Here is a 25,579-nt window from a genome sequence, read left to right on the forward strand (position 1 = left end):
ACTTCAGCAGAGATTTTACCCAAGTGACTTTTCTTACTCTGTGTGGTTTTACATATGATACACTCAGCCTATTCTTCACATTCTGGCCTGATCCTTTTTCTTCCGCTCAAGGCCCATTCCTTTACGTGAACATTTGACAGTTCTTAAATGTGCCTTCCACAGAATGGCAGCCCCCATGAGAAGCTCTGAGAGGCCGTATTGTTTGAATCCTCGAGAGGCTCTAAAACTCTCAGATATTTCTCTCTCAATGGAGCCGGCAAAGCCCATAATTGCTTCCTTTCTGTTTGGATAAAAAAGGCACCCAGTCATGGGGATTGTTCCCTCCTGGGTGAGAAGATGGAGGCCTCACTATGAGTCACACAGAGCAGTTTATGTCAGTGCCACAGCTCAATTTTCCCACCTGGTTTTGCTCGGTGGAGCTCACTCACTGAAGTCAGGATTTACCTGACACAGCAGCACAATAGATAACAATCTTGCATTGGCAGAGGGATTAACACAATGACCTAATAAAGCTTTTCTGTCTCTAATTTCTATGATTATATTGTTACTGGATCAATGAAGAGACCTATGAAAAATACAATTACCAGGAAGCCCCGTTCCTTTCCTTGTTTCTTTGTCTTTGTGCAGACTGTACATGTGTCTCACAGAGAAATACAAGACCTGCTATATTAATTTGCACTAGTGAGAGGCTGTTGAATGAAGATCAGTCCTATGCGTGGGAAAGTCCGACTGTTCACTGAACATGCCAATCACATCATGATTAGTAGCTGAAATCCAAACAAATCCTGTGGAATAAAATAATAGCATCTACCTTTTTGCTATACACAATATCCGAGCAAGAACACAGAAGGGATCTGTGAAGCCACCTCTGTACCCACAAAAGCATCTGAGAGAGAGAGAGAGAGAGAGAATTCGTTTGTGTCACCTGCAGGTGCATGGTGTGCATGGAAGGACAGATTTTTTTTAACTTGATGCAGCGCGCACGCACACACACTAAGTCTTTCCAATGTGGGTACTGGTACTTGGGGAAATGTTAGTTTTTTGTAACACAACTTTTTCATGACATGCTGGTGAGCCTAGCTCTATTTGTGTAGCATGTGAAGCAAAGATTTTCCTAGTAAAGGTCCGTTTTTATTGACTAGCTGAACAGCTGCATTAACTCATGACTTGGTGTGCCAGTTAAAGGAATTTGCTCTTTTCCAGGGGTTGTTACCTTGTCACTTTTCTTTCAAATACCTTGAAGAGGAAGAACAGGAGGCTGCATTGTGTTGATTGAACACCACCAAGTTTAGTTACAATATACAAGGAAGCTACAGGTGCCAGTTTTCACCCAATGTTGTTCCGATTTATAGTGTGCCACAATGCCCAATTACTCATAAAACACAAGAATCACAGGAATTCGTCTTGATTGCATGTCACTTTTTTCTGAGTGAAAAGTCTGACTGCTCCAAACACAAACTAACAATGTGTGGCAAATAACCTGATATTAAATCACACTTGTAGGAAGTAATCATAATTTGATCTTGAAAAATAGACCAAGTGTATTGCTAGCACAGATAGTGTTGACCTTGATTAATCATGAGGGTCGGGTGGAGGTAAAGACTTTGCACAAGGGATCTGTACATTCTCTCTCTGGAAAATAGTTTGAAAATATATGTTATTTGGTGTATTCTGGTCCATTCTGAATGCAAAAAAAGTCTTCAGAAGGATTTTTAATGAACCTCCGGGATATCACCTCTAGTAGAGACAGCTTAATTGTATCCAGAGAGGACTGAATTCTGTCAAAGAAAGGGAAATTCTCTCCATCTGGTGGGTGGTAAAGCTTTAACAATGGGTCTCCATCTATCACATCACTGACACAAGCCTCCACTGTAGTCTTCCTGTGCTTAGACTCTGTCTCTTATAGAACATAAGAGGTTAGTGTGGTTATATCATGTGAGGGTGACAAATTCAAATGTAATTGGCTTAACTAGCATAAGGTATGGTACATTGTGGAGTACAGGCATGAAATTAAAATAATTATCCTCAATATACTGACTCCACAGCCTGATTTATTTTATAATTTTGGCATTCATTTGTATTGTTATGAAATAGAGATGACAGGCTTAGAATTCAGATGGGCATTGCTTTAAGAATTACAGAATGTCTTTGTCCCATATACTGAACAAAGTTCATTCTGGTGTAGGTGGACAGAATTCCACTGAAAGGAATTCAGCTGTACTTCCTTATGCCAATTTGTCTCACCACGTTTTAGCCACAAGTGAAGGTAATTACAGCATGAAGGGACCCAGTGTGGTGAAAAATAAACAAACATAGGGCTTGTCCTCACTTCACTGAAGTCAACTGCAGAACTTCTGTTGTCTTTGTGGGGCTTAACCCCATGCAGCTTTGCCTTTGAAAATATTTCTAAGGAGCCAGGCCTTGATCCTTGTAACACTTACATATGTGAGAAACTTTATTCATATGAATATTTCCAGTGAGTTCAATGGGACTCTTCATGTGAGTGAAGTTACTCATGCAAAGTTTTCGGAAGATCAGAATCTAAACCTCTGAATACTTAACGGTAGCTTTCTGGTGGTTATGCTTTTATACTTGACCACATCAAATGAATCATTTTTACAATTATGGGATTGTGAATTTGCATTGAAAACCCACAGCTCTTACAAACAGTGCATTAATTATTTTATTAATTTGCTCTTTTTTTACATTATGGGAAACGTTTGTCTATTTACATTTTTCTCTCCACACACAAACTAGATAGATAATCCTATGAAAACCCAATTCATAAAGCCATAAAAATGCTCTCTAACCCTCCTTCTAAAGGCTTTCAATTTTGTTCCTTTTTTTCCAAACCAAAAACACTTTTAAAATCACATTTGGGAATGCAGGTAAGCCAGTGATTCACATTCCAGTTATTATTTAAAATATGCATTTAAACATTTTTTAAAAAAAGAAACAATAAATTCACAAAGATAAAATTTAAATTAAAGTGATAGTGCACATCAGAACATTAAGGGAATAAATAAATAAACCAATAAATAAACCAATAAATAAACTGAAATATATTACAAATAAGTTATTTCTATTTAACTTTTCAAATATTAAAAATCTTACTCCATTTCTTCATCATTCTTTACAAAAAGATCATGAGAATTTTATGGAAACATCTGCGAAAAATATAATAAATACTTTTTTTAAAACTTTTAATGCAGGAGACAAAAACAACCTTTTTTTCTTTTAAATTTTCCCCCAAGGGAAAAAAAAGCAACAATTTTATCCCAAGTTAAACGGAATATAGTAATTTTTAGTTTATATTTGAACAGATAAGAATAAAAAATAAATAATTACAACTTACACTAAAATAAATGATGTAACAGATGTCTGTGGTGATATGTAATAAGTCAAGTAGTGGCATTGTAGGGGGCAGAAATAGTTTCTGTCCTGTATTTACCAATTTCTAAATTGGGTGTACACTTCAAATTTTTCTGTAAAGCTAGGCAAATGTTATAATGGCCTGTCCACAGGTGTTAGGAACCAGCAGGCATTCAACTAAGAATCAATTTAAAATACATACCAAAAATATCATATGATAGACAAATACAATTCATAATCTACAAGACTAAAAAGTCTTCCATTTTCTATTTTTTGGAACTCACTATGGCATAATCTTTGTATAAATGTCTGTAGCCACTTCTCAATCTAAGTCTTAACTCTTCTTTCAGAAAACTTCAAATCAACTGAAACGTAGTTATGAACATGCATCTTCATCTGAATGCTGCTTTGTACATCTTAGTACAAATGAGTTCCAAATAATTTTTAATACTTAACATGACTATATGACCAAAAGTGGCAGTTGGCACTATATACTGCAAACACTGTGATTTTTCATTGCTGCTAAAAGTTAAATGAAGTGGGTTCTTTTCAAAACTAGAAAATACACTGGTATTCAAATGCTTATAGGGCCAACCTTTCGAAGCTCCCTTAACATGAAACACTCAATGGGGTTACACTGGATTTCTGCAAAAAGAAAAGGAGTACTTGTGGCACCTTAGAGACTAACAAATTTATTAGAGCATAAGCTTTCGTGAGCTACAGCTCACTTCTGATCACTGTAGTTAAAAGTCTTTTAAATATTAAATTATTAGCCCTTATCTTGTAAACCACAGCAGTAAATATTTGTGCCCTGTTTATAAAGACATAGTTCAGATATCAATGGCTTTGAGAGGTAGCAAATTCTCTAGTGGCTTTACAATGTTTTCATGAAACTATTTGGTGCCAAAACCTATTACCTCTCCTAATTTCTTGAATGACATTAAATTAGCACCTGGCTATGTTATATTAAAAGAAGCTGTCTGGCATGATCTTAGATGCATATTTTTAGAAAGCGCTTAACTTTCTGGTGGGAATTTCAAATGTTTTAAGATGGGAGCTACACAGTTAAGGCTACCATGCACTGGAATTTTCACAGGTGGAATGTTCACGCTGTTTAAATAAGGAGGGCATTTATAGCCAACTTTGGTTGGATGCAAAGTACACATTAGCCACCACTCAGTGGACTCTGTCACTATACTATTTCCAGGCTGAGAGAAAAGATCTTCCTTTCTTGTAAGGGTCACACCCTGCTATATGGATGTCCAAGTGGAGAAGAGATGATAAGAACCACCCTGAGCAGGGCAGGATTCTAACCTAGAGCTCAAGAGAGCACTAACAATGGGGAATGGTTACTATGCCAGAAGACACAAAAGGGTCCCTAAAGGGCATGGTCTGCTGACTAGGGGGCATAGCCAGGTGGGCCCGGTCAACTAGCACCAATGTTGCCTTCTGCAGCATGTGCCAGCTGCTCATTTTCAGCGACATACCCAAGACATCCTTATCCTGTGCTGGCACAATGGCTAGTGTCACTAATGCACAGCCAACACCTTCCTCCATCAGTGCAACTCCAAGCAGCAAGGGCAAGATTTTACCCTAAGTATCAAGTAAATTGCTGAAGACTAGGGAATGCATATTGTTCATGATTTCAAAAGCTAGTGTAGTGTACAAATATAGGCTTATTATGGTCCCATTGTGTCTGAAAAATCCTCATTTTTGAAAAATGGGGTATTTTATATTATTAAAAAGAGACTAAAGGAGAAACTTACTCCCAGCTATGAACCATCTGATGGAAGCAGTCTGAGCTGAAGCTTACAACCAGCTGTGTATAAAACAAAACAAAGTCTTGCTTTGAAAAACATCATGGATTCCATTTACAGTATTTCAGTAACAGGGGTGGATGGGTATGAAATCTGATCCTTTCACCAAGATTAAGACATTAACAAAACCAAGCTGTTTTTTCTTTTTTTTTAAAACCAATATAATTCATACAATACAATACGATAGGAATTGACAATACAGTAGTTTTAAAAATTCTTAATACTTTGACAAAAAAGTCCCTTTTTATATTATCTTCAACCATCATTTCTTCTTATCTCCTTTCCTTTTGCCTTTTTATTGCCTTTCAAAATAGATGATTTCCCTGGAAGATTGAATTTACAATCTTCTGCTGATCAAACTATTTAAGTAGTGATTGATGAAATACAAATTAGGCAGTTTGTGCAGCTGTGAGAGTGTGTAGGTATCTTTTCACAGGATCTTTTCTGTCCCTCATCATCTCACCTGCACAATTTACTTCTCCCTCCTTTTCACCACAACACAGATATCTCTCCCCCTACCTCGCCCTTTGTGACGTCTTAAATTCAGGTGAGATATAATTCTGAGGTTTAGAATAAAGTGCGCCATCTGCTTAAAAATAATAGTAATAAAAAGAAGGGAATCTGAGCCATAGCTCCTTTAATCTTTAATGAGGAAGACGGCAGAGTCCCAAAGGATCACCCTGCATTACTGAATTTCCAAAATACTCTATAGTTTTATATTGCTGTACACCAGGTAACAGACTAACTTTAAAGATCATGAATGAGTTAAATGGTGTATTTACTATACATGTGTGTGTGTATCTGTGTGTGCATGAGTTCTGTATTTATTTCTTAAACAGAAAGAAGGATTGTACTCTCTTACATGAGGCAAGGTGGGAGAATCAATACATGTGACAAAGCATTATAATGACGGGCAAACCTTTAGAAAGCAACGGTTATTAGAGGACATCTCTTGGATGATCGACAACTACACCACAAAAGTGGACTTCATTGGGATCATTGGGATTATGAAAAGAAAGAAAGAAAGAAAGAAAGAAAGAAAGAAAGAAAGAAAGAAAGAAAGAAAGAGGGGAATACAAATACTTGATGGTGGCTCTGAATAGGGACCTAGAGGAGCAGATTATACAAGAGACCTGTCTTGCCAGTGAGAGTCCTCCTGGTGGGATCCCTTCATAGCCTTGTCTGGGCTTCGGGGATGTAAATCTCAATGCTTTCAGCGCTCTCAGTGGCTGAATTCTGGCGGACAGATGCGGCTCGTTTGGCAGCCATCAGCCGTTTCCGGGCCTCTTGACGCTGTGAGCTTTCCAGAGAACGTTCCCGTAAGAGTGGCACCTGACCTTTCGCTGGCTTCTTTGGCACTGGAGGAGGGACCCTTCTCTCCTGATCAAAGCAGAAGGTTAATGACATTATACAGCTTCTCAGGGAAAACTTGGAAAAAACTAGGATAGGTCAGTAGTTAGAACACACATTTTACCTAAGGTTTGTTAGTTCTTATCTGCATTTTTTTCTTCATTGAACTGGCTTTTGTATTCAAGGGTTCATAAAAAAATGTAAGCTTAAAGCAAAGGATAGCATTGATAGCAGTGCTAGTTCTCCACAGGTACGGTGTGTATTAAACGCCTGGCGCTGAAAGGGCCGAAGCTCCCACAGCTAACCAATTAATGCGGTTCCCATTGGGGAATCCAGACTCCTCGTCCTGGTGCCAGGGATTAGAAAGGAGAGCATCTTAAACAGAACTTTGTAGCACTATTTAAGCTAATACAGTTTCATAAACCTAATGTATAAATTCTACTACGGAATTAAAAAAAACCCAACTCCTATCAAACTCTTTGGGTTTGTCAATAAAATTAATTTACTATAGTAGCAATCTGTGTTACAGAAGTGAAAAGCACAAATGACCTTGTCCCTTACACACAATACATACATAGCACTAGATGGCCTTACAACACTGATATTCAATGGATATATATCACACAGTAAATGTAATGTAAACTAGCAGCTTGGAGTTGGCTATACAGTTAGAATAAAAAACATGTGCTTAGTGGTGGCTGATCTTGGTAATAGCTCAAATAATCCACACTTTTCATTCTCACTATAAAAATTATTTAAATTTAGCACCATGCTGAATGAGCGTGAAGAATTACAATAACCTACACACTGAAAAACGGGTAGGGATTTTAAAAAAAATCGCTGAGAGAACATACACTAATTGTCACTTGAGCAGCCAAAGATACATGGTGAACAAAGAGGAAATTTATATATTTTTATATCAATAAGGATGGCTTTAGAAAAAGTGTGTATTCAGTTCTGAATTTCAGGCAGCTATAAAGTTTTTGTCATGTCAATTTAGATGGTCTTTTAAATTACATCCCCATCCAACTGTGAACATGGTTTCTGAGAGTAGGGATTTTATTACTACAAAGATTCTATTCTAGCCTTTAGTTTGCTCTCATGTTGATCACGACAGCCTTCATTACTTGAAATATAAAGCTGCCTAGTTGCACTTATTATTCACAGTTTGCTTTTTCCTCTACATCTAAAGATTAATCTATGCTGTTTAACAAGGGCCCAAGGGGGGGGGGAGACAGAGGCAAATGCAAATATCAATTCCACAGAAAGTTTTCATTCTTTTTTTCCTTTTAAATAAGGAGATGAACAGTTTAATTTAAAATCACGGTAAAAAGGAAACAGGAACAGAGTCAGTGTAATTCTTTAAAGTGCATAACCTCTACCTTCCTATTGCAGATTGTAAATACATACGATCCTTTCTTCATTACTGCTTAACTTCTTTTAACCCTTTATAGTCTTCCTTTTGGTGGGATTTCCTTGAAATGTTTTCAAGGAAAATGAAAGGGACATTTTTAGTAAAACTCTCTTTTCTTCATGCTGAAGACTGGACACTTGCTTTTGCATTAGAAGCTAATGAAAAATCGTACATTAGCATGTGCGCACATGTGTGTTGCAGTTTTACAGCTCCTTCTCAAGAAAGACTTATTAAAAAGTAATTACCTGACTTCTGTATCATAGCCTCTGAAAACAAACAAGGGCCACCCCCAAATAAAACACTAATGGTATTCCTCTGATGGTTTGGGATTAACCTGGAATTTGGCATTCCTAATTTAGAAACAAAGGGCATGATTTTTTAGTCTTGTTTGGTGGGAACAGGATGCTAACAGAACTGTATTTGGAAGTTCTGTGGAAACTTGTGTTCTGTGGAAATCTGCTGGAAGATTTGTGGACATTTGTGTTATTATTTGTCCAAAAGAAAATGCCACTTTGCTTGTCCGCAACAAGATGGATCAGAGCTATTTTTAGGGCATTTAATCCAGACATCAGTTTGGGTTACCCAGACATGTATATTACTTGAAAAAGGGTATAATACTTGGTCTGCAAATGGTGCACTCCTTGCTCGCTTGCCTTTTTAGTGTATGTTATATCCCTAACTATGTGTCACAGTCATCAGCCAATGCCCATTTCTGAGTCTAACTCATTTATGGGTTCACATTTCTGTGAAGTTTCCTACTCACTTATGGGTTCTATAAAATAAACAATTATGATAACAATAGTTTGGAGAACTGTATTGTGGCTCACCCAAGGTGCTGTTTGACCAGCTGATCAGCTGTCCTGATGGTGAGGATTAAAAATAAGGATATGTGCCAAACCAGAACGAAAAAAGGAACATGGTTCACACTTGGAAACCTGGTAGTCTCTTTATGGCAACAACGGAAAACTCTGTTAAAAATAATTACCAGTGCTACAAATGATTTTTGGGCTATCTTGGAAAAATAACATTACCAACAAAATGAACCGAATTACAAGAATTTCCATTTAAAAAACAAAAGAAAGCAAACAAAAAAAAATGGCATGGAAAGATTACCATGCAACTTGTAGGAAGTTTGGTTTTAGCTCTGTATGACGGCAGTTGGTTTATCACTGTACTTATGATCTGGTTACCAAAGTCAGTGATGATTACACTACTTCCCTAGTTTTCTCAGTAACAAAGCCTAGAGTGTGCAAGTAAACTGAATTCTTGCTATATGCAATAATATGCACCATACATGTGATTTATTTAAATTTAAGAATCAATATATATGGCAGTTCCTTCCAACAACTGATCAACTAGTATGATTAAATGTAAAGTTTAACAAAGTACTACATTCCCATTATCCAATTCACAAAGACAGATTTGGTGTTAAAATATGCCTGAAACATATTACAGATAATATCCCAGATGACTGTTATGTAAACATTGTTGTTACAGTGAAATGAATCTGATATGAGCTTCATTGCACATTTTTAACATCTGTACGCAGAGGACTATTTAATTTGTCCAGTATTTGTGCAGGGTTTTAAATGAAGCATACAAAATCTACATTGTTCTACCTTCTTGTCATGAGGATCCATCTGTTTCCAATTATTGGCCTTTAACTGATGAAGTTCATCAAATTTCATACTAATATTTTCTATGGACAACTGGAGCATATCCCAAAACCCTGCTAAATCCTGGGAGGTTGGCCTTGGATGTGCATTAGGATTCTGTACAACAGAAGAAAAAAATATTTTGGCTTTAGTATCTTTTAATATAAAGCATTTATGCAAATGGCTATGCACCTCACAGTAAAGCAGTTTACTTAGATTCAATTGATCAATGAGATACTTAGAAGAAATTAATAGAAATGAGAAAGAACACTTTTTACTAGTATTTTTACTTTTAAAGATTTAGAGCTAAATTCTGACAGGTGTGCTCCAGAAAACCTGTGCTTTCCCCTGAAGTCAGTGGCCTCAATTCTGGCTACCCATCAAAACACAGGGAAAGGTTGCTTTTCCGTCCTTCTGTAACAGAAGCAGGAGAGTGGCACTCTTTGGCACAGCCAAGGGGTCTACCCTGGGTAAAATCCTGGCTGCACTGAAATCAATGGCAAGACTCCTGTTGACTTCACTGGTGTCAGGATTTCATCCCACATTTCTACATGTGCATCTATTGACTCAACAGGGCATTAATTCACATTTGTACAGTGCTTCAATGATATTAAGAACTATGAAAATACTACATTTTAAATAAATGTATCCTGGACAGATTATTTATATTCCTGGCAAAAATAATCTTTGCAGTGGGAAATATATGGGGAAAGAGAATATGGATGCACATTAACCCTACTTTTGCAGGGCACTCTTTTGGGGAGAGTTATATGTTGAACCAGAATCTGACCATTAAAACTTTACTTGTGCCACTGGCTCGTCAGATTTTGATCTTCCAGTCAAATGCTACACACTGCTGTGGTGAAGTCTGTCTAAAGGATCTCTTTAAATGATTTACATCAAATAGACTGTTGAATACACTGGTTTACAGCTTGATTTTTCAGAAGTGCTGAACATCCACAACTTCACTTGAGGTAATGGGCTCTATGGGTGCTCAGCGCCTCTTCAAATCAGACCTGTCCTGACACCCAACAATTCTATATGATAGCTGGCTCAGTTGAGATTATGGTTTTATCTCACATTGTGTTAACATATCTTTTTCCAGCAAAAAATAAAGCAGGTGCTGGTTGTGAAATGTTTCCCTTAAGAAATTTCTACCACTGTATTTTTTTCGTGATGCCTATCCCACTATGAGAGAAGTTTGATGCCTATCCCACCAAAGCACTGTGACTGTGGAAAACAAAGAAGTCACTTTTCTGCATAGAAAGGATACAGGTTATAACAGGATTCTTAATTCTTGACCATTGACATTATTAGGTAGGCAAACTGAAATAGTAACTTTTACATACACAGATACGGGAACAAAATACTTTTTCATTCTTCATGGTAAAAAGAGAAGGACTAACTCATGCAGAACTGATTTCCATTGCATCTTGCAATTTAGGCAGATTTCTAATTTAGGCCCTGATCCTCTGAGGTGCTGCTTCATCTCTCTTTGCCTTCAGCGAGAGCTGAAGGCCCTCAGTACTTTGCCACAGGATTGAGCCTCTGATTCCAAAGTAAAGTTCAATATGGAGTTTTTACAGTTATATTTTTCTCTTTAAGGCCCTGATCCAGCTCTCTTTGAGAAACTCCTAATGACTTGGATGAGAACTGGGTCAGGTGCTGAAAGAAAATGTCACATTAAAATACACACTATCCCATAATGTCAACTTGGCATAGTTCAAAAAGTGTTTTTGTAACAATGAAAACCAAAATCAGTTTATCTGTAATTTGGAGCCCTGGCAGTCTTATCTCAGCTTGATAGGATGTTTTAAGAAGATAGCTTAGTAACAGGATGGTTAGTGCAGAGGAAGGAAAGCAATGAGTTCTGCGTTCCAATCTCTGCTCTGTCCTGAACCTTTCTGTGCTTCAGATTCCTCATGAGTAAATTGGGGGTAATTGTGCTTATCTACTCTGCAATGGTGAATCATTAAATATTTGATAACCGAGGGCTCTTCTGTTTAGCAGACAAAGGTATAACAAGTTGAAGTTGAAACTAAATAAATTCAGACTAAAAATAAGATGAAAATGTTTAATAGTGAGGGTAATTAGCTACTGGAACCACTTATTAAGGGTCATGGTGGATTCTCCTTCACTAGAAATTTTTAAATCAAGATTGGCCATTTTTCTAAAACATATGCTATAGCTGAAACAGGAATTAATTTAGGGAAGTTCTATGGCCTGTGTTATACTGGAAGGTCACACTAGATGACAACAGTGGTCCCTTCTGGCCTTAAAATCTATGAATTAGTTTAAAACATGGTTTGAAATCTTTGATAAATGCAAAGTATTAGCATAATTTTAGGTATGTGGTATACAATGTATTGTGCATTATTAGGGATAGGCAAACTGATTCTGAGAAAGTAAGAACTTTCTTTTGCCTTTTTGGAGATTTGGAAGAGTTTGATTAGCTTCAATTATTCATTAATTTTCATTTTTGCAAAATGCTACACTGCCTTGGTTTGGAGGCAGATGGGCCAAAATTCCACAATAGATATTGATTTACGGTACATCTGTCCAACTGAAAGCAAGCAGCACTGGAAATCTCATGAGAATGTGTCATCCCACAAGATTTCCAGTCCAATTTTGAAAACTCAAGAGGTTCACTCAGTTTTGAAAAGCTTCCAAACCTTTGGGTGCTTATTTGAAAAGAATTCAAATTCCAAGTGTGAAATCCCGCCTCTGTAGAAGTTATTGGCAAAGCTCCTATTGAATTTCATTCTAAGCATTTTGAGTTTCTCTCTTTTTAAATTATTATGGGCCTCACAGAGATCTTCCACTGTTTTTACACTGGTGAAACTCGATTAAATTAAATGGATTTACATTGGTTGGAGGAATCAAGCCCTTTATTGGAATAAATTAGAGATATTCTAATCTAGAAAAAGCTTTAGACAATTTAAGGCATAGTGACTCACAGAGTAAATTCCTTAGCAATAACGGAAGCACAATCATATCTATATTAAACATTACATACCAGGTTTTCTTCACACAGTTCTCTGAACTGGTAAAATTTCTGGGCCATGAGAAGCTGGGCACTGCCCACTGCAGTTCGAATTTTCCCTAGAACTGACAGGAAAGCAAACATAAGTCAGCACCAGTTAGACACTGGTGCCTTTCTGTAGTGATTGAACCAGATATACCAATGAGGAAGTTATGGAGTAAACATCTTTCATTTTACCTCTTTTGCTGGTATAGTTTATACAGGATCCCCAAATGAAAACATTGTTGAAACAGGATGATCTGCCCTTTTAAAGGACGGGGGGGCTGGTGATCAGCCAGACCTACTTGATTATCAGACCCAGTTGGGAAGGAGCCAGATGATACTTATCACTGGCTGAGAGCACTCAGTTGTGGGGAGCTGCAGGACAGAGGCCTGTGACAGGCTTCTGACTGTCTCTGGAGCAGAGAGGTGTAGAATGAAGCCTGTGTTGGTGAGGGGAATAGCTTTGGCTTGTGTTATCTGGTGAGTTTTTTGTTTGAATTAATAAACCATGCAAGCACACTTCTATGCTGGTATAAGCACATCTACATGGTAGCTTTTGCTGATATAGAAATGTTGTGAAAAATCACCCCTTTCTGACACTGTTATACCTGCCAAAGTTTCTAATGTAGACCTGACCTCACATGCAGAACAGTAAAGAGCTTTCAGAAAGTGTTATAAATGTGGAACTAATCATGTGCCATATTGGGGAAACACAGCTTTTACCAAAGCCTCTGCTGTTTCCCTCAGAAAGAGAGGGCCCAGTTCTTGGGTCTGGTTGACTGCTGGTTGGTGCTGGTTCCAGGAGGAGGAAACAGTGGCTCTATGTCACATTTATAACCCCCACCCTGATCCTAGGGCCATCCAGAGGCTTTTTCAGTCACCACTGCAACTTTGAGCAGCTTCAGGGCTGCTCTCAGTTGTCCCCAGCCACCTATGGGCCTAACTGGCCATTTCAGTAGCCAACACTCACCAGAGCATAATAGTGCTCCATGTCATGTTTCCCCCCAGCTGCATCCACTACACCGGAGGAAGGCAGCAAAGGGTCACTATGGCAGCTTTGCACCTCTTGGCAATTCCCACACACTGGTCAGTTAAGTCAGCTTTATGGTCTCTTTGTACCATAAGAGTGGTGCAATGAGTTAGAGTAGACCCTGGCCCAGAGTATATGGTTTTACAACAGTCTGGATGGACTTAAATTGGTATTTACCACTTTACTAATGAAAGACATTTGTTCTGCTTTGATCTGAACCATTATTATTAAAAATAATTATTGTAGCGCCCAGAGGCCGCAACTAAGACAGGGACCCATTGTGCTAGGCAGTGTTCAAGCACATAGAGGCAGTCCCTGAAGAGCTTATAGTCTTAACAGACAAGACAAACAATGTGAAGTAGGGAGAACCGAGGCACAGAGAGGTGAGGTCACCTGGCAGGTCTGTGGCAGAACCCAGAATAGATCCCAGTCTCCTGACTCCCAAGCCAATGCCCTGTCTATGGACCATGCTAAACCCCTATAAATTCAAACACAGTGTTGAGGAGAGCTCAAAGGGGGAAAATGCCTTCAACACTTTGGGGTTGTAAAATCCACAGTAAAGAACTCAGCCCACCCACAGGCCAGACTTTATAGGTGGCTACCAGAGGCACTGCCACAAAATCATTTAAAACTGAAAGACTCTTCTGGGTATTCACAAACACAGAGACACCAAGCAAGTAGGGACAAAACTAAGTTATGAACTGAAGTAGGCTTAGCTGAAGCCAGGTATACAATCACAGCTCCATGTTTTATCCTTTTAGGGCTGATTAATGTAGCACAACAACTTAGCCGAGTGGAAGTAAAGATGGACATAGTATGCACTGTAAAAGGAAGAAGGGTAAAATTGTTGGGGGTGGAGGAGAGCCTTTTATGATTCTTCTTTCAGAGCCCTACAGAAAAGAATGCCATGCATACACAAGCACAGTCTAAGCCTTTCACTTTGCTCCCAGAGCTCAGCACTGCCAGGAAATAGCTCTGAACTGGAAGATTCACTAAGTGGAATATTTTCAGCACGTTGCACCGGGAATTCTATTTACAACTGTCATTATTGTTAGTAAAGGTTGCGTGTCTAATTCCCTGCGCAGTGTGCTGAAAATGCACCCCTTGCAGTGTCTAGTCATTTATGCAACCCAGTGTGCAAACCACTCAACTGAAAGGAACTTTCAATGGTGGGGAGGAGCTACTTTGAGAGCTTTCATGTGGTTCCCATTGTTATGAAAACTCTTCCCACTGTGTATTTCAGAACAGCTGCCTCATCTGGAGCTTGGCCATCTGATGCTTCACAACACAGACTAAGAGTTGAGAGGGGGAAAATGGTCCCTCAACTTTTCAGTAAAAAGTTAAGATAGAACTTTATACAAAATATACATTGATTGCATGGAGGTAATGTTAAAAGTCTGTTTATAAGTGAATTTAAAATACACTTTTTGGTGGGGGATGGCGATGGACATGAATCCCTTTCTTTTTGTTTTTAAAGACTACTTAATAAGTTTAATATTCTAAAATATCATTAGATAGAACTGGGGGGAAAGGATTGGCTAGTTGTTTAAAACCTTCACCCCAGCTGATTGTGAGATGCATGCTGATGTTCTCCATTGTCACCACTTCTGCTGTAGCTCCTGCTGTATCTGGTCAAGTATCACTGATTTTCCTACCCCTCAAAAACAAGCAGTCCATTAACATGTTACCAGTCAACAAGATCAACCCTGTCACAGAAGTTTAAAAAAAAGACTTCAAACAAAGCAGGTGAAAGACTGAAAGGAATCTCCCCAGAAGGCAAAAAGTCTCCTCAATAGCTAAATACTGCATTATTGGAGCCCTGGGTACTTGGGACCCCTGCAACGAGCGTGTGCTGCGGACCTGCGGGATAGGTCGACGGTACGCATGGCTCATGTGGCGCCTCATGGTCTCGGACACAATCTGATGGTCCAGGGACATCTACATTGAACACATCACCGGCCACTGACAGTACCAGAAGGTACAGGTGAGCCGGTACAACATCGTGCAGCAACCATGGGAAAGGGACTGAGAGACTTCTTTTCTTTTTTTTCATTGGACCATATGAACTGGAACCATAAACTCACTGAACGTTAAATCTCACCAAATGAGGGTAGATCCATCCTCATCATCATACCCGCTCATTATACTCCACACCTGAACATAGCCATTATATGGACAACATACCCCCATATCTCAATGTCTGTACTTTGACCTGTTAAACTTTTACCCCCAGTCGGGGAGATTGCAGATTATGTATTCCTTACGCCATCCGCTCCTAAACTGAACTTCACACCCCTTGACAATCTCTACCTTATTCCCTGATAACCAGAAACTTCTATGCCTAAACTCTGTACCGTTTTCTTTTTACTTTAACATTATCTTAATAAAATTATTAGTTGCTTTTAGTTTTCAAGGCAGCGTGCCTACTTCTCTGACTCAGTCAAAATCTCTAGTGCTAGGAATGGAAGGGTTAAGGTGTACTGTGGTAAAAGAAATAAAAACACACTGATGCGCTTATCTGGCTAAAATCCTGAGTGGCTCCATTCTTGAACACAAGTTTGGGGACAAATACTAAGTGAATAAGAGGAAGTGACAATATATCAGAAAACAACTGATGGAATCTTAAGCAGCATGGGGAGGTCAGTTCAGGAGGAAGGTAGTATATATAAAACCATTAAAATTGACTACTTTAATTCATAATGCTACAAACAAAATTTACAAAGCAAGCAAACAAACAATCCCTCCTGTTCATTAAATCCATCAAGATGCAGTCATAATAGACCATAGCAACCATATACTTCTATTCCAGAATAAAGTGTCCATATGGGGGAGTTATGTGCAATAGCTATAGTGAAATATTTAATTTGGAATAGCTAAACTGGTCAATTTCCCAGACATGCTCTTAATCTGGTATATTTTCAAAGTGGTCTAGTACATTGAGCACTGGGTAGGGATTCTGGAGACCTGAGTTTTATTTCCATCTTGGCCATTGGCTGCTGGGTGTCCTTGGGCAAGTCACTTCACCCCTCTGTGCCTCAATTTCTCTCTCTGTAAAATGTGAATAATGATGCTGACCTCCTTTGTAAAGCACTTTGAGATCTACTGATGAAAATAGCTAGGTATTATTTATAGCCACACAGATTATAAACTCTTTGGATAAAGGACCATCACTTCTAATGGTGCCAAGTACACATTTTGGATGATACATAAATAAATGCAGGGGTAAAGGAGTGAAAATGCAACCCCCTTCCCCCTGCCCAATAAGACAAAAAGTGGAGTTTGGTACATCTTGAAAGGAGTTTGCCTGCATATGTATCAAAGGGTAACAAGAAACAGAAAAAAGTGATAAAGAAGTAAAATTGAGGTGATGTGAAAAGTCATAATATGATGAGGGGTTTTCAAAAATATTATTTGACCTCTAAACACCAGCCAAACTCTTTGCACTCTGATTATGATGGACCTCAGGGTCTAACAAAGAAACCACTTTGGGACTGTGGTTATAAAATGCCACATGAAGTATGAACACCTGATGTTTACAGTGTTGTTGTAGTCCTGTTGGTCCCAGGATATTAGAGAAACAAGGTGGGTCAGGTAACATCTTTTACTGGGCCAACTTCTGTTGGTGAGAGAGGAAAGCTTGCCTCTTGCACCAACAGAAGTTGGCCCAAATAAAATATATTACTTTCTCTCTAACACCTGACAGTTAGTCAGGGGGAACAAGCTGGATAACAGAGGAGACTGGCTGACTGCAAGGCTGAGCATCAGGAATAAGGGGAGGGAACAGTGGCAGAAAATAAAATGGACCAAGACTGAGGTTTGTGTTGCAGATGTTAGTTGTGCACTGTGCATATGAAAGAACCCTGCCATAGAGATGGTACAATCCATTTCTCAGCCAGGATGGACCAATATTTAGCCTATTTGTGTCAACAGACTTGCATTTAAATAACTCAGAGCATGACAAAAGCCAGGAAATTCAAAGTTAATGCTAACACTTGTGTCTTTAGTCAGCTATTAAGGAGAAAAGAAATGGAATGAAACAAGTTAAGGACTGATTCTACAACCTTACACTGAGTAGCATTTATTATTCTGAGTGATCTCATTGAAGATTAATGGCACTATCTGGATGAGTAAGTGCCACTCAATATGAATAAGCATTCCAGAATCAGGCCTTCGGTCCTTTGATTTACCTGTTTTTTTTTAACAAATTTATTTGAGCATAAGCTTTCGTGAGCTACAGCTCACTTCATCAGATGCATCCACCGAATGCATCCGATGAAGTGAGCTGTAGCTCACGAAAGCTTATGCTCAAATAAATTTGTTAGTCTCTAAGGTGCCACAAGTACTCCTTTTCTTTTTGCGAATACAGACTAACATGGCTGCTACTCTGAAACCTGTTTTTTGTGTGTGATTGACAAGTTTTCTAGTTGTAGTATTTTGTAGCCCATGGATATTTCTCTTTTCTTTAAATCTTTGGTTTCAGAGTAGCAGCCATGTTAGTCTGTATTCGCAAAAAGAAAAGGAGTACTTGTGGCACCTTAGAGACTAACAAATTTATAGCTGTAGCTCACGAAAGCTTATGCTCAAATATGTTTGTTAGTCTCTAAGGTGCCACAAGTACTCCTTTTCTTTAAATCTTTGTACACTGGCAAGGATAACATCTGGGACCTGGCTCTTCTGAGGCTTTGGGAAATGAGCTGGTGTAAAGGGAACTAGTCGGGGAGAAGAGTTATAGAAAAGCAGAGTACAGAGAAGAGCCAGGGAGCTGTAGGAATAACTGATTATTTTATTTGCTCATAATTAGGACTACAGGAATACATCTGAGGGACAAAGAGAAATCAATGTTTAGTTTTATTTTCTCATGCATAATCACTTGCAGAAAGAAGAGTCACTCCTATCTCTCCCCAAACTTTCCTCCTTTTTGTTCCTGAGCTTCCAATTTCATGCTTTGTTTAAAACAAATTACTAAAACTTTGCAAGCCCCACATTAATTTGTCACAGTTTGTTGCCTTTGCTTACCAGAAACCCTAGATTTGAATACAGGGTTACTACAGATTTGAGGTCAATTTTTATGTCTAAACAATCCCAAAGGGGTACAATATACATGCTAAGTGGTAAGATTGATGATGGGCACAAATTTTGTTAAATTCCTTTGTTTTCTTTCTTAGTCTTTCATTTGTTGGGTCTGACTCATCTCTCCATTACAACAGTATTACACATCAGACCCACTGTTTGCTTTGGACAGTCATCTGAAAGTTTATGAGTCAATAAGCTACACTACTTCACAAAGATGAATGGAGATGTTTCTTAATATTAATGAAATCAAATTAATTTTTGAAACTCTGCTTGAATTCAGTAAATGGCCCAAGGATTGTAGGAATGCTTTTCTTTGTATCCACAACCAGCTGCAAATATGCCTTGAGATCATATTTCTATTGATTAATACCAGTATGAGAGGAGAATCTGGCCCATTGATGTAAGGTTTGTCCGAGTTTGTTGTGTGGTAGGGTCAGTTAAAGGCCTGATACAAAGTCAATTAAAATAAATGGAAAGAATCCCATTGACTTCAGTAGGCTTTGAATCAGGTCCTTAATACATGCTTAGGTTTGCATGCTTACTTCCAACTCTTTCCTTTCATAAAGAGAAAGCTCTAGAATCATCGCTGAATTCACAAAATAGTAAAATATGGTGAAGGAGTATCTGGTGTCCTGACTGAAAGAGTGAGTATACAAAAACGATAAAGTGATATTAATCTGCCTACTACATATGCTACAGTTTTGTGAGGAAATGTCTTCAGATAAAACCAGCAAATTTCATACAATAAATATTTTATGACAAGAAAGTGGGGCAAAGACATATTTATGTATACTGGTATTTCTCCCTTGAATGACTGAAACCCTAACCTGTGTTTTTATACACAGCAGTAGACTGCATTCCTAGCTAGAAACATTCAGTCCCATCTGGTAGATTCATTCCCAGTTAGATAACACCAAACGTATCTATGAAACATACAAGCTACTGTCAAATAGCAGCGAGCCGTCTCCCAGAGACAGCTGTTTCACACAAGGGCTGCATTGTCTGAGAGAAGCTTGTATCATTTTACTTCAAGTGCTGAGGGAACAAGCATTCTGTCAGCTGCCATGGCATTGAAGAAACCTCGCTCACTGCAGATTTTCATTATTTTGTTATCAGGCCAAAAACACACTGCAGACTGTCCGAGTTGAAGGTTTAAAAAGAGATGCATTCCTTGTTCTGCTTACATTTTATCAATTACAAATCCCCTCCTTCTCTGCAGGTTTGTGTGTGTGTTTGTGTGTGTGTATGAAAAAAACATGATTTGCTTCTGAGTTTCCAGCAACAAGCTTTTGTTCTCAGCACGAGTGAGCCGGCTATTGTGGCCCTCACCATATGCTTTTGTTTGGCTTCAGGTAGAATAGGAAACTCTGTCCTGCAGTGGAATGTCAAACACAATGTCCTCAGGAAGCAGCTGTCACATTCAAGAATCGTAGATGACATCACAAAGAAGCCAGTAACTCACTAATGATTGTTAAACAAGGTTGACCCCTTTACCCCCTGTAACCTCCACCAAAACCAGGAAGTGCCAGTTAATAAAGAGGTAGATAAATAATCTGCAGGATATGTAAAATGTAATTTTACATGGAGGCAATAGTAGAGCCTACATAACTCCTACCTTACTCGCCCCAAATTAGAATTTTTCCACTGATTGCTAAAAGTTTTAAGATGTTATAACTAAAAAGACAATGAAATACATCAACAAAGTTCTCATTAAAAGCTGTGTATAAATTAGCCTTAATAAATTCTATTTCCCCACTTGCCCTACATGAGTAATTGTTTTGATGGGCAACTAAAATATCATTAGGTTTTTCCATTATCATCAGTCTTTATGGTAACAAGCAGGCAAGTATATTTTGTGATTGGACTGATATTCATTTTTCCCATATATGTATGTGTGCACACACTTTTCAATATAACCCCCATAGCCCAGTTCATGGATTTTATCATCTGCATACCTACAAGGGGTAATTGTTCCATTCTGGCATGTGTCCTGTGCAAATAAACACTGATAATAGACATTAAAGATGAAACCCAACCAAAATCCTGAATCCAAACATACCTCAAATTTGGGAAGTTTGGATCTGCCGTTGGAAGTTGTGGTATGGGCTCCAGTTTTTTGGATCGGTGGAATGGGTAGTTATATCCTATCGTTAAGGTTTTGGTAACACTTTTTTATAAACCCATTTTCAGTTGTTTACTACCTTGCCAAATTATAACCATTTGGTCTGAAATTCTCCATGGTTGGTTTCTACATTGGGTTGAATAGTTTCAGTAACAATAGTTGAGCCATTTCTGGGAATGAGACTTGGGAAAAATAAATAGGTTGCAGTATGAGTGTGCCAAATCTATGTGTTGTGTGCCTTGAACTCACAATGTTGTGTAATATTTGCATGTGCAAAATTAGAGGCCACATTCTATATATATATATATATATATATATATATATATATAGAATGTGGCCTCTAATTTTATACATATAGATATACCTAGTGAGGGTCACAGAATATGGGGAGCCTGCAATATCCAGAGGACCAGCTCAGTGGCAGGAAATTAGCTGTGCAACTCCCATTTAATCTAAAGTTTATCATATAAAGAGGAGCATTTAGCCGTGACTCTTCACAGCATCACATATAGAATAGCCCAGAAAAATTATTTCATATGCCAATCCATACACTATGGATGTTTATCTAAATAAGGCCCATATTTGTCATCTATACAAATGTACACAAGACAGCTTAATTTCCATCCACGATCTCTTAGGAACACAGTATCCAAGGAAACTATTATGGCCTGACTTCCAGAGCTGTCCCAACTTCAAATGGAGTTGCAGGTACCGGGCGCTGCTGCTAACCAGGCCTATCATATGATTATTGTACAGATAAATGGCAAATGGCCTTTTCAAACCTCATAGGATTCAATGGAAAGACTCCTGCTGACTTCAACAGGCTTTGGATCAGGTCTGAAATGACTATTTCTAGCAGTGATATTATTATATTCAGTTACTTACTATCTTCAGGTAAGTTGCTTTCTTGTTCTTCTCTCTCCATCTGTTGGCACCACCCCTCCATACGATCTCTTTCTGCCTGAAGAAGCTTCAGAAACCAGTGCCCATCTCTGTGACAAACTGACCTTTGAACAGCCTCCAGAGTATCTTCAGTTATAGAATCAATCCAGGGATCCGGAGGGGGTAAAATTGAAGGATCAAAATCTGTATCAAAGTCGTCATCTACTGCACATGCATGATAATGGTTTCCTGACCCCTGTATGCTAACAGTGGAGGTGCTTGCATCTCGGGAATATTGTCTTGATATTTGCCCAGTGAATGTACTATCCTCCTGAGGGTCCACTGATATTTCAAAATTCTCATGGAAGTCCAGGTCTGCTTGCACAGCTGCTGTTACACTATTAGATCGTGTAAACCTGCGGAAGCTTCAAAGAATGTAAAAACAAAATGCTTAGTGTTAAAGATATTTTCCTAGATAAACATTCCCAATGATAAACTGGAAATACAATAAAAGATGATATTCTAAGATTCTGCCTCTCCTTGCAAGGACAGAGGGAATGGCAGTCCCTGCTATAGATTTTAAATAGAAAGACCGATTTCTCTTTTTCATAATATTTATCAGCATAGATTTCTTTTCTTAAAACAAACATTTCACCCCCTCCCCCAAATTATAATTTGAAGTTAGTGTTTGTGATGGTTTTTGGATTGACAGGCCTGGAGACTAGGCCAAGATTTTCAGAGATAACTATTGACTTTGGGTGTCCAATTAGACTAGACACTTTAAAGGAACCTGATTTTCAGGAAGTGTTCAACTTCCATTCTCTGACTAAGACTTCCTTTAAGATGTCTCAAGTGGACACCCAAAAACTGAGGCCGCCAAAATTATTAGTCACTTCTGAAAATCTTGACCTGAAGTTCTCTATGCACTAAGCAGGCACAGCCAGAGAAGTGAGAAACCATGCTTCACTGGTCAATATTATCATCTGTAGATGCCAGGGTAGTTCAGTGTCCATGTACATTCAGTCCTTGCCTCTTTGCTGAGATTGCCAATAAGCTATGACCATCAACTTAATAACATAAAGCACTTTTACGAAGGAGCAGGTAAGGAAAAGTCTTTTCAGCATAAATATTCTATATGTTAATTTCTAATGTATCTCAATCATGAATAGGTTAATTTACTTCTTCACAAAAAGTCATTATTGCCAACTCTCATAATTGTATTGCAAGTCTCACAATATTGTTTTTTTAAGGGATTCTGGGATTTTCTAATTTCCTCCCTCAATATCACAATCTTCTGCCCATATCCATAACGTCCACCATCTCCCATTACTGTCAGCCAGACTAAAGCCACAGGCTACCCTCTGCAAGATGGTCACCATGTCCTAACATTTGTAGATGACAATGAAGCTTCCCTCAGCAAATATGGCCTTCGTCTCCTATTGTTTCTAATAGGGCTGAAGCCAGGTTCCTCTGAGGGAAGAAAGCAGCCATTTAGTCAGCATGTAAGAGAGATGGGAGAATATGGAGATACCAGGAATGGGACTGTTGGGGGAGGAGGAACGGGGAGTGTGTTGAGGAAATAGTACAGGAAACTATGGGAAATCAGTGAAAGGCCAGGGCAGGAGGCAGACTGAGGCTACAACCTACTACTTTTGATGACATATGGTACATGTAGCTACACGCTGCAGTGAAAAACAGGCTGTGTTCACACTGCAGTGTGTAGCTACATGGGTCAGTGAAAGACTTTAGCAGCCTGGAGGTAGTGGAGAAAGGCTTCAGCAGCTCTCTGCTGTGAGAGCCTTTCACTGCGGGGATGAAAAGGGTCTGGCAGGGGAAGGAAGTGGGGAAACCCCACTGCTAGAACTTTTACTGCTGCCAGAGTCTTTCCCTGATGCAGGGAAGGGCATCAGAGAAAGCTGGTGAGCCTTCCCATCCTGCCCCTTTGCCAGAGTTTTTTCCTGTGGCGGGGAAAGACTCCAGCAGGAGGGAGGCAGTGGGATACTACGCAGCTGAAAAATAACAGTGTAGAGAGGGAGGCACTGCTTGGGCGAGCAGAGAGCTGTTAGGGTATGAACTCGAGTACATACCCACAGCCTTCTCAGGCATGTCTTTACTTGCCTAAGCCATGCCTCACTGGGTACACTGCTATTTATACCCATGGTAGGGGGGCCTGCGCATATGTATGCGCCGCACTCCCAAAAGAAGCATGCAGTGTAGACATACCTTGGAAGGGGATGCAGCAGGAGAGTGTGAGAGGCAGGAGGCAGACAGAGAGGGTACAGGATAATGTGGGGGGGGAAGAGGCAAACTGAAGGGGGAAAAGAGGAGTGTAAGGAGCAGGAGGCAGACTGAAGGATTGCAGGAGGCAACTGAGTGTGTTGCAGGAGAATGTGGCATGGCAGAGATGGTGAATATGAGGGGTTGTAGATTGTGAAGAGAAATGGAGAGAAATATAGGGGTCAAGTGAATGTTGTGAGTGGGTGAGGTCTGGAGACCTGTGTGGGAGCACAGAGGAAGAAAGTAACCGGGGCAGCTGTCTAGCCTACCTCTTTAGAGAGGAGAAGAGAGAGAGGTAGAATGATGAAATAAGTAAAAAGGATAACATTTAAATTAATATAATTAGGCTTCAGAGTGAACATCTACCTGCAATGAGTAGAGACAGTTCATACCTCTCCACATTGCTAATTCAGGCTGTTTGCAATAGTGTCTGTCTGAATCTGCGTTAGTTTACACTTGGTTCACAATTTGACAATAATCTCTGCAGCCATAAATCCTTTTCCACAGCTCCAGTGATGCAAAGTAACCATAGAGCCCTGCCCCCCTTAATTAGCCAAAGTTAAGTCAGGTGTACAGCTGCTCTATTGTGGGAGAAGTACAAAGCAGCAATAGTGTACTGGGGAATCCAGCCCTTAATTGTGTTTAATGTAAACATAGATTCTGGAATACAAGATGGCAATTGCCTCCTGCTCCTCACTCCCTTTCAAAGAAAGTATCTGCTTTCCAAGCTACTGTCAGCTAGCCAACTTTGAACCCTACCCTTCAAAGACCATGGCTCTATTTTCATGCCTAGCCTTCTAGGGGTGGGAATACAGCAGAGGCACTAGGCTAGATTCAGACCTCATTTTCATTTGTTCTCATTTACATTCTCTTCTTATTACTCCACTGAAGAGTGAGTCCAGATTTACCATATGTAACTGAGAGCAAAATCTGGTCAAGTGTATTTAATCCCTGGTGGAGTGATGGATGGGAGGATGGTGAGGGAGAATCTTGCATCATTTAATAGTGACCATCCAGGCAAGGAGCCTCACTGACAGACTTTGAAGAGAATCCTCTTTAATCCTACTGGAGCAGAAGAAGAATGGCTATTGATATGAAGCTTTGAGAGAGGCACAACAAGGCAAAATGGGAGTTGGGAGGGGCTCCTCAATACTAAAACAGACACAGCGTTCTGCAGGAAATTGTTAATGATACCTGTTGTGTTCTCAGTAAAACAGATATGTCATATCTGCATCTGTCAAGCTTATTATCATTATAGAGACTTTTTTTACATCATACAACATAATGTTTTTAATGAAGCAGCTGCTTTTGTGCACTTGTTTTGAAAAAGGTTGTTAGGCGGTGCAAAAGTCAGTTATCCAATTAAAGTTTTACATGATAGGCTCCATTTGCACTGACAAACTACAAAATATGATGTAGACAGATCTCTTCAGTTTTAGGTATTTATTTATTCTTTAATAAGCAAAACTCTTTCTTCACATTTTCTCACTTTATATTTCTTATTAGTCCCCTCTTCCTGGAGTAGCCACCAACATATAAAAACACATACACACACACACACA

At 39.0% G+C, this 25,579-nt stretch overlaps 1 protein-coding gene across 2 annotated transcripts in view; it reads right to left on the bottom strand.

The window, feature by feature from the left end:
* Positions 1 to 2,665: 2,665 nt before the first annotated feature.
* Positions 2,666 to 25,579, bottom strand: part of DLGAP1 (DLG associated protein 1) — a 640,732-nt gene continuing 617,818 nt past the window's right edge. The window contains exons 9-12 of one of the 2 annotated variants that reach the window (XM_038393158.2): positions 21,744 to 22,165; positions 12,625 to 12,716; positions 9,573 to 9,725; positions 2,666 to 6,569 (exon numbers count right to left, since the gene is read on the bottom strand). In XM_038393158.2, the coding sequence (XP_038249086.1) occupies positions 6,360 to 6,569; positions 9,573 to 9,725; positions 12,625 to 12,716; positions 21,744 to 22,165 (877 nt within the window). In that variant the 3' untranslated portion in view covers positions 2,666 to 6,359. The remainder of the gene's footprint in view (positions 6,570 to 9,572; positions 9,726 to 12,624; positions 12,717 to 21,743; positions 22,166 to 25,579) is intronic. The other variant, XM_038393157.2, reaches the window with a different exon arrangement.

Source organism: Dermochelys coriacea, chromosome 2 (assembly GCF_009764565.3).
Source record: "Dermochelys coriacea isolate rDerCor1 chromosome 2, rDerCor1.pri.v4, whole genome shotgun sequence".
Taxonomy (NCBI): domain Eukaryota; kingdom Metazoa; phylum Chordata; order Testudines; family Dermochelyidae; genus Dermochelys; species Dermochelys coriacea.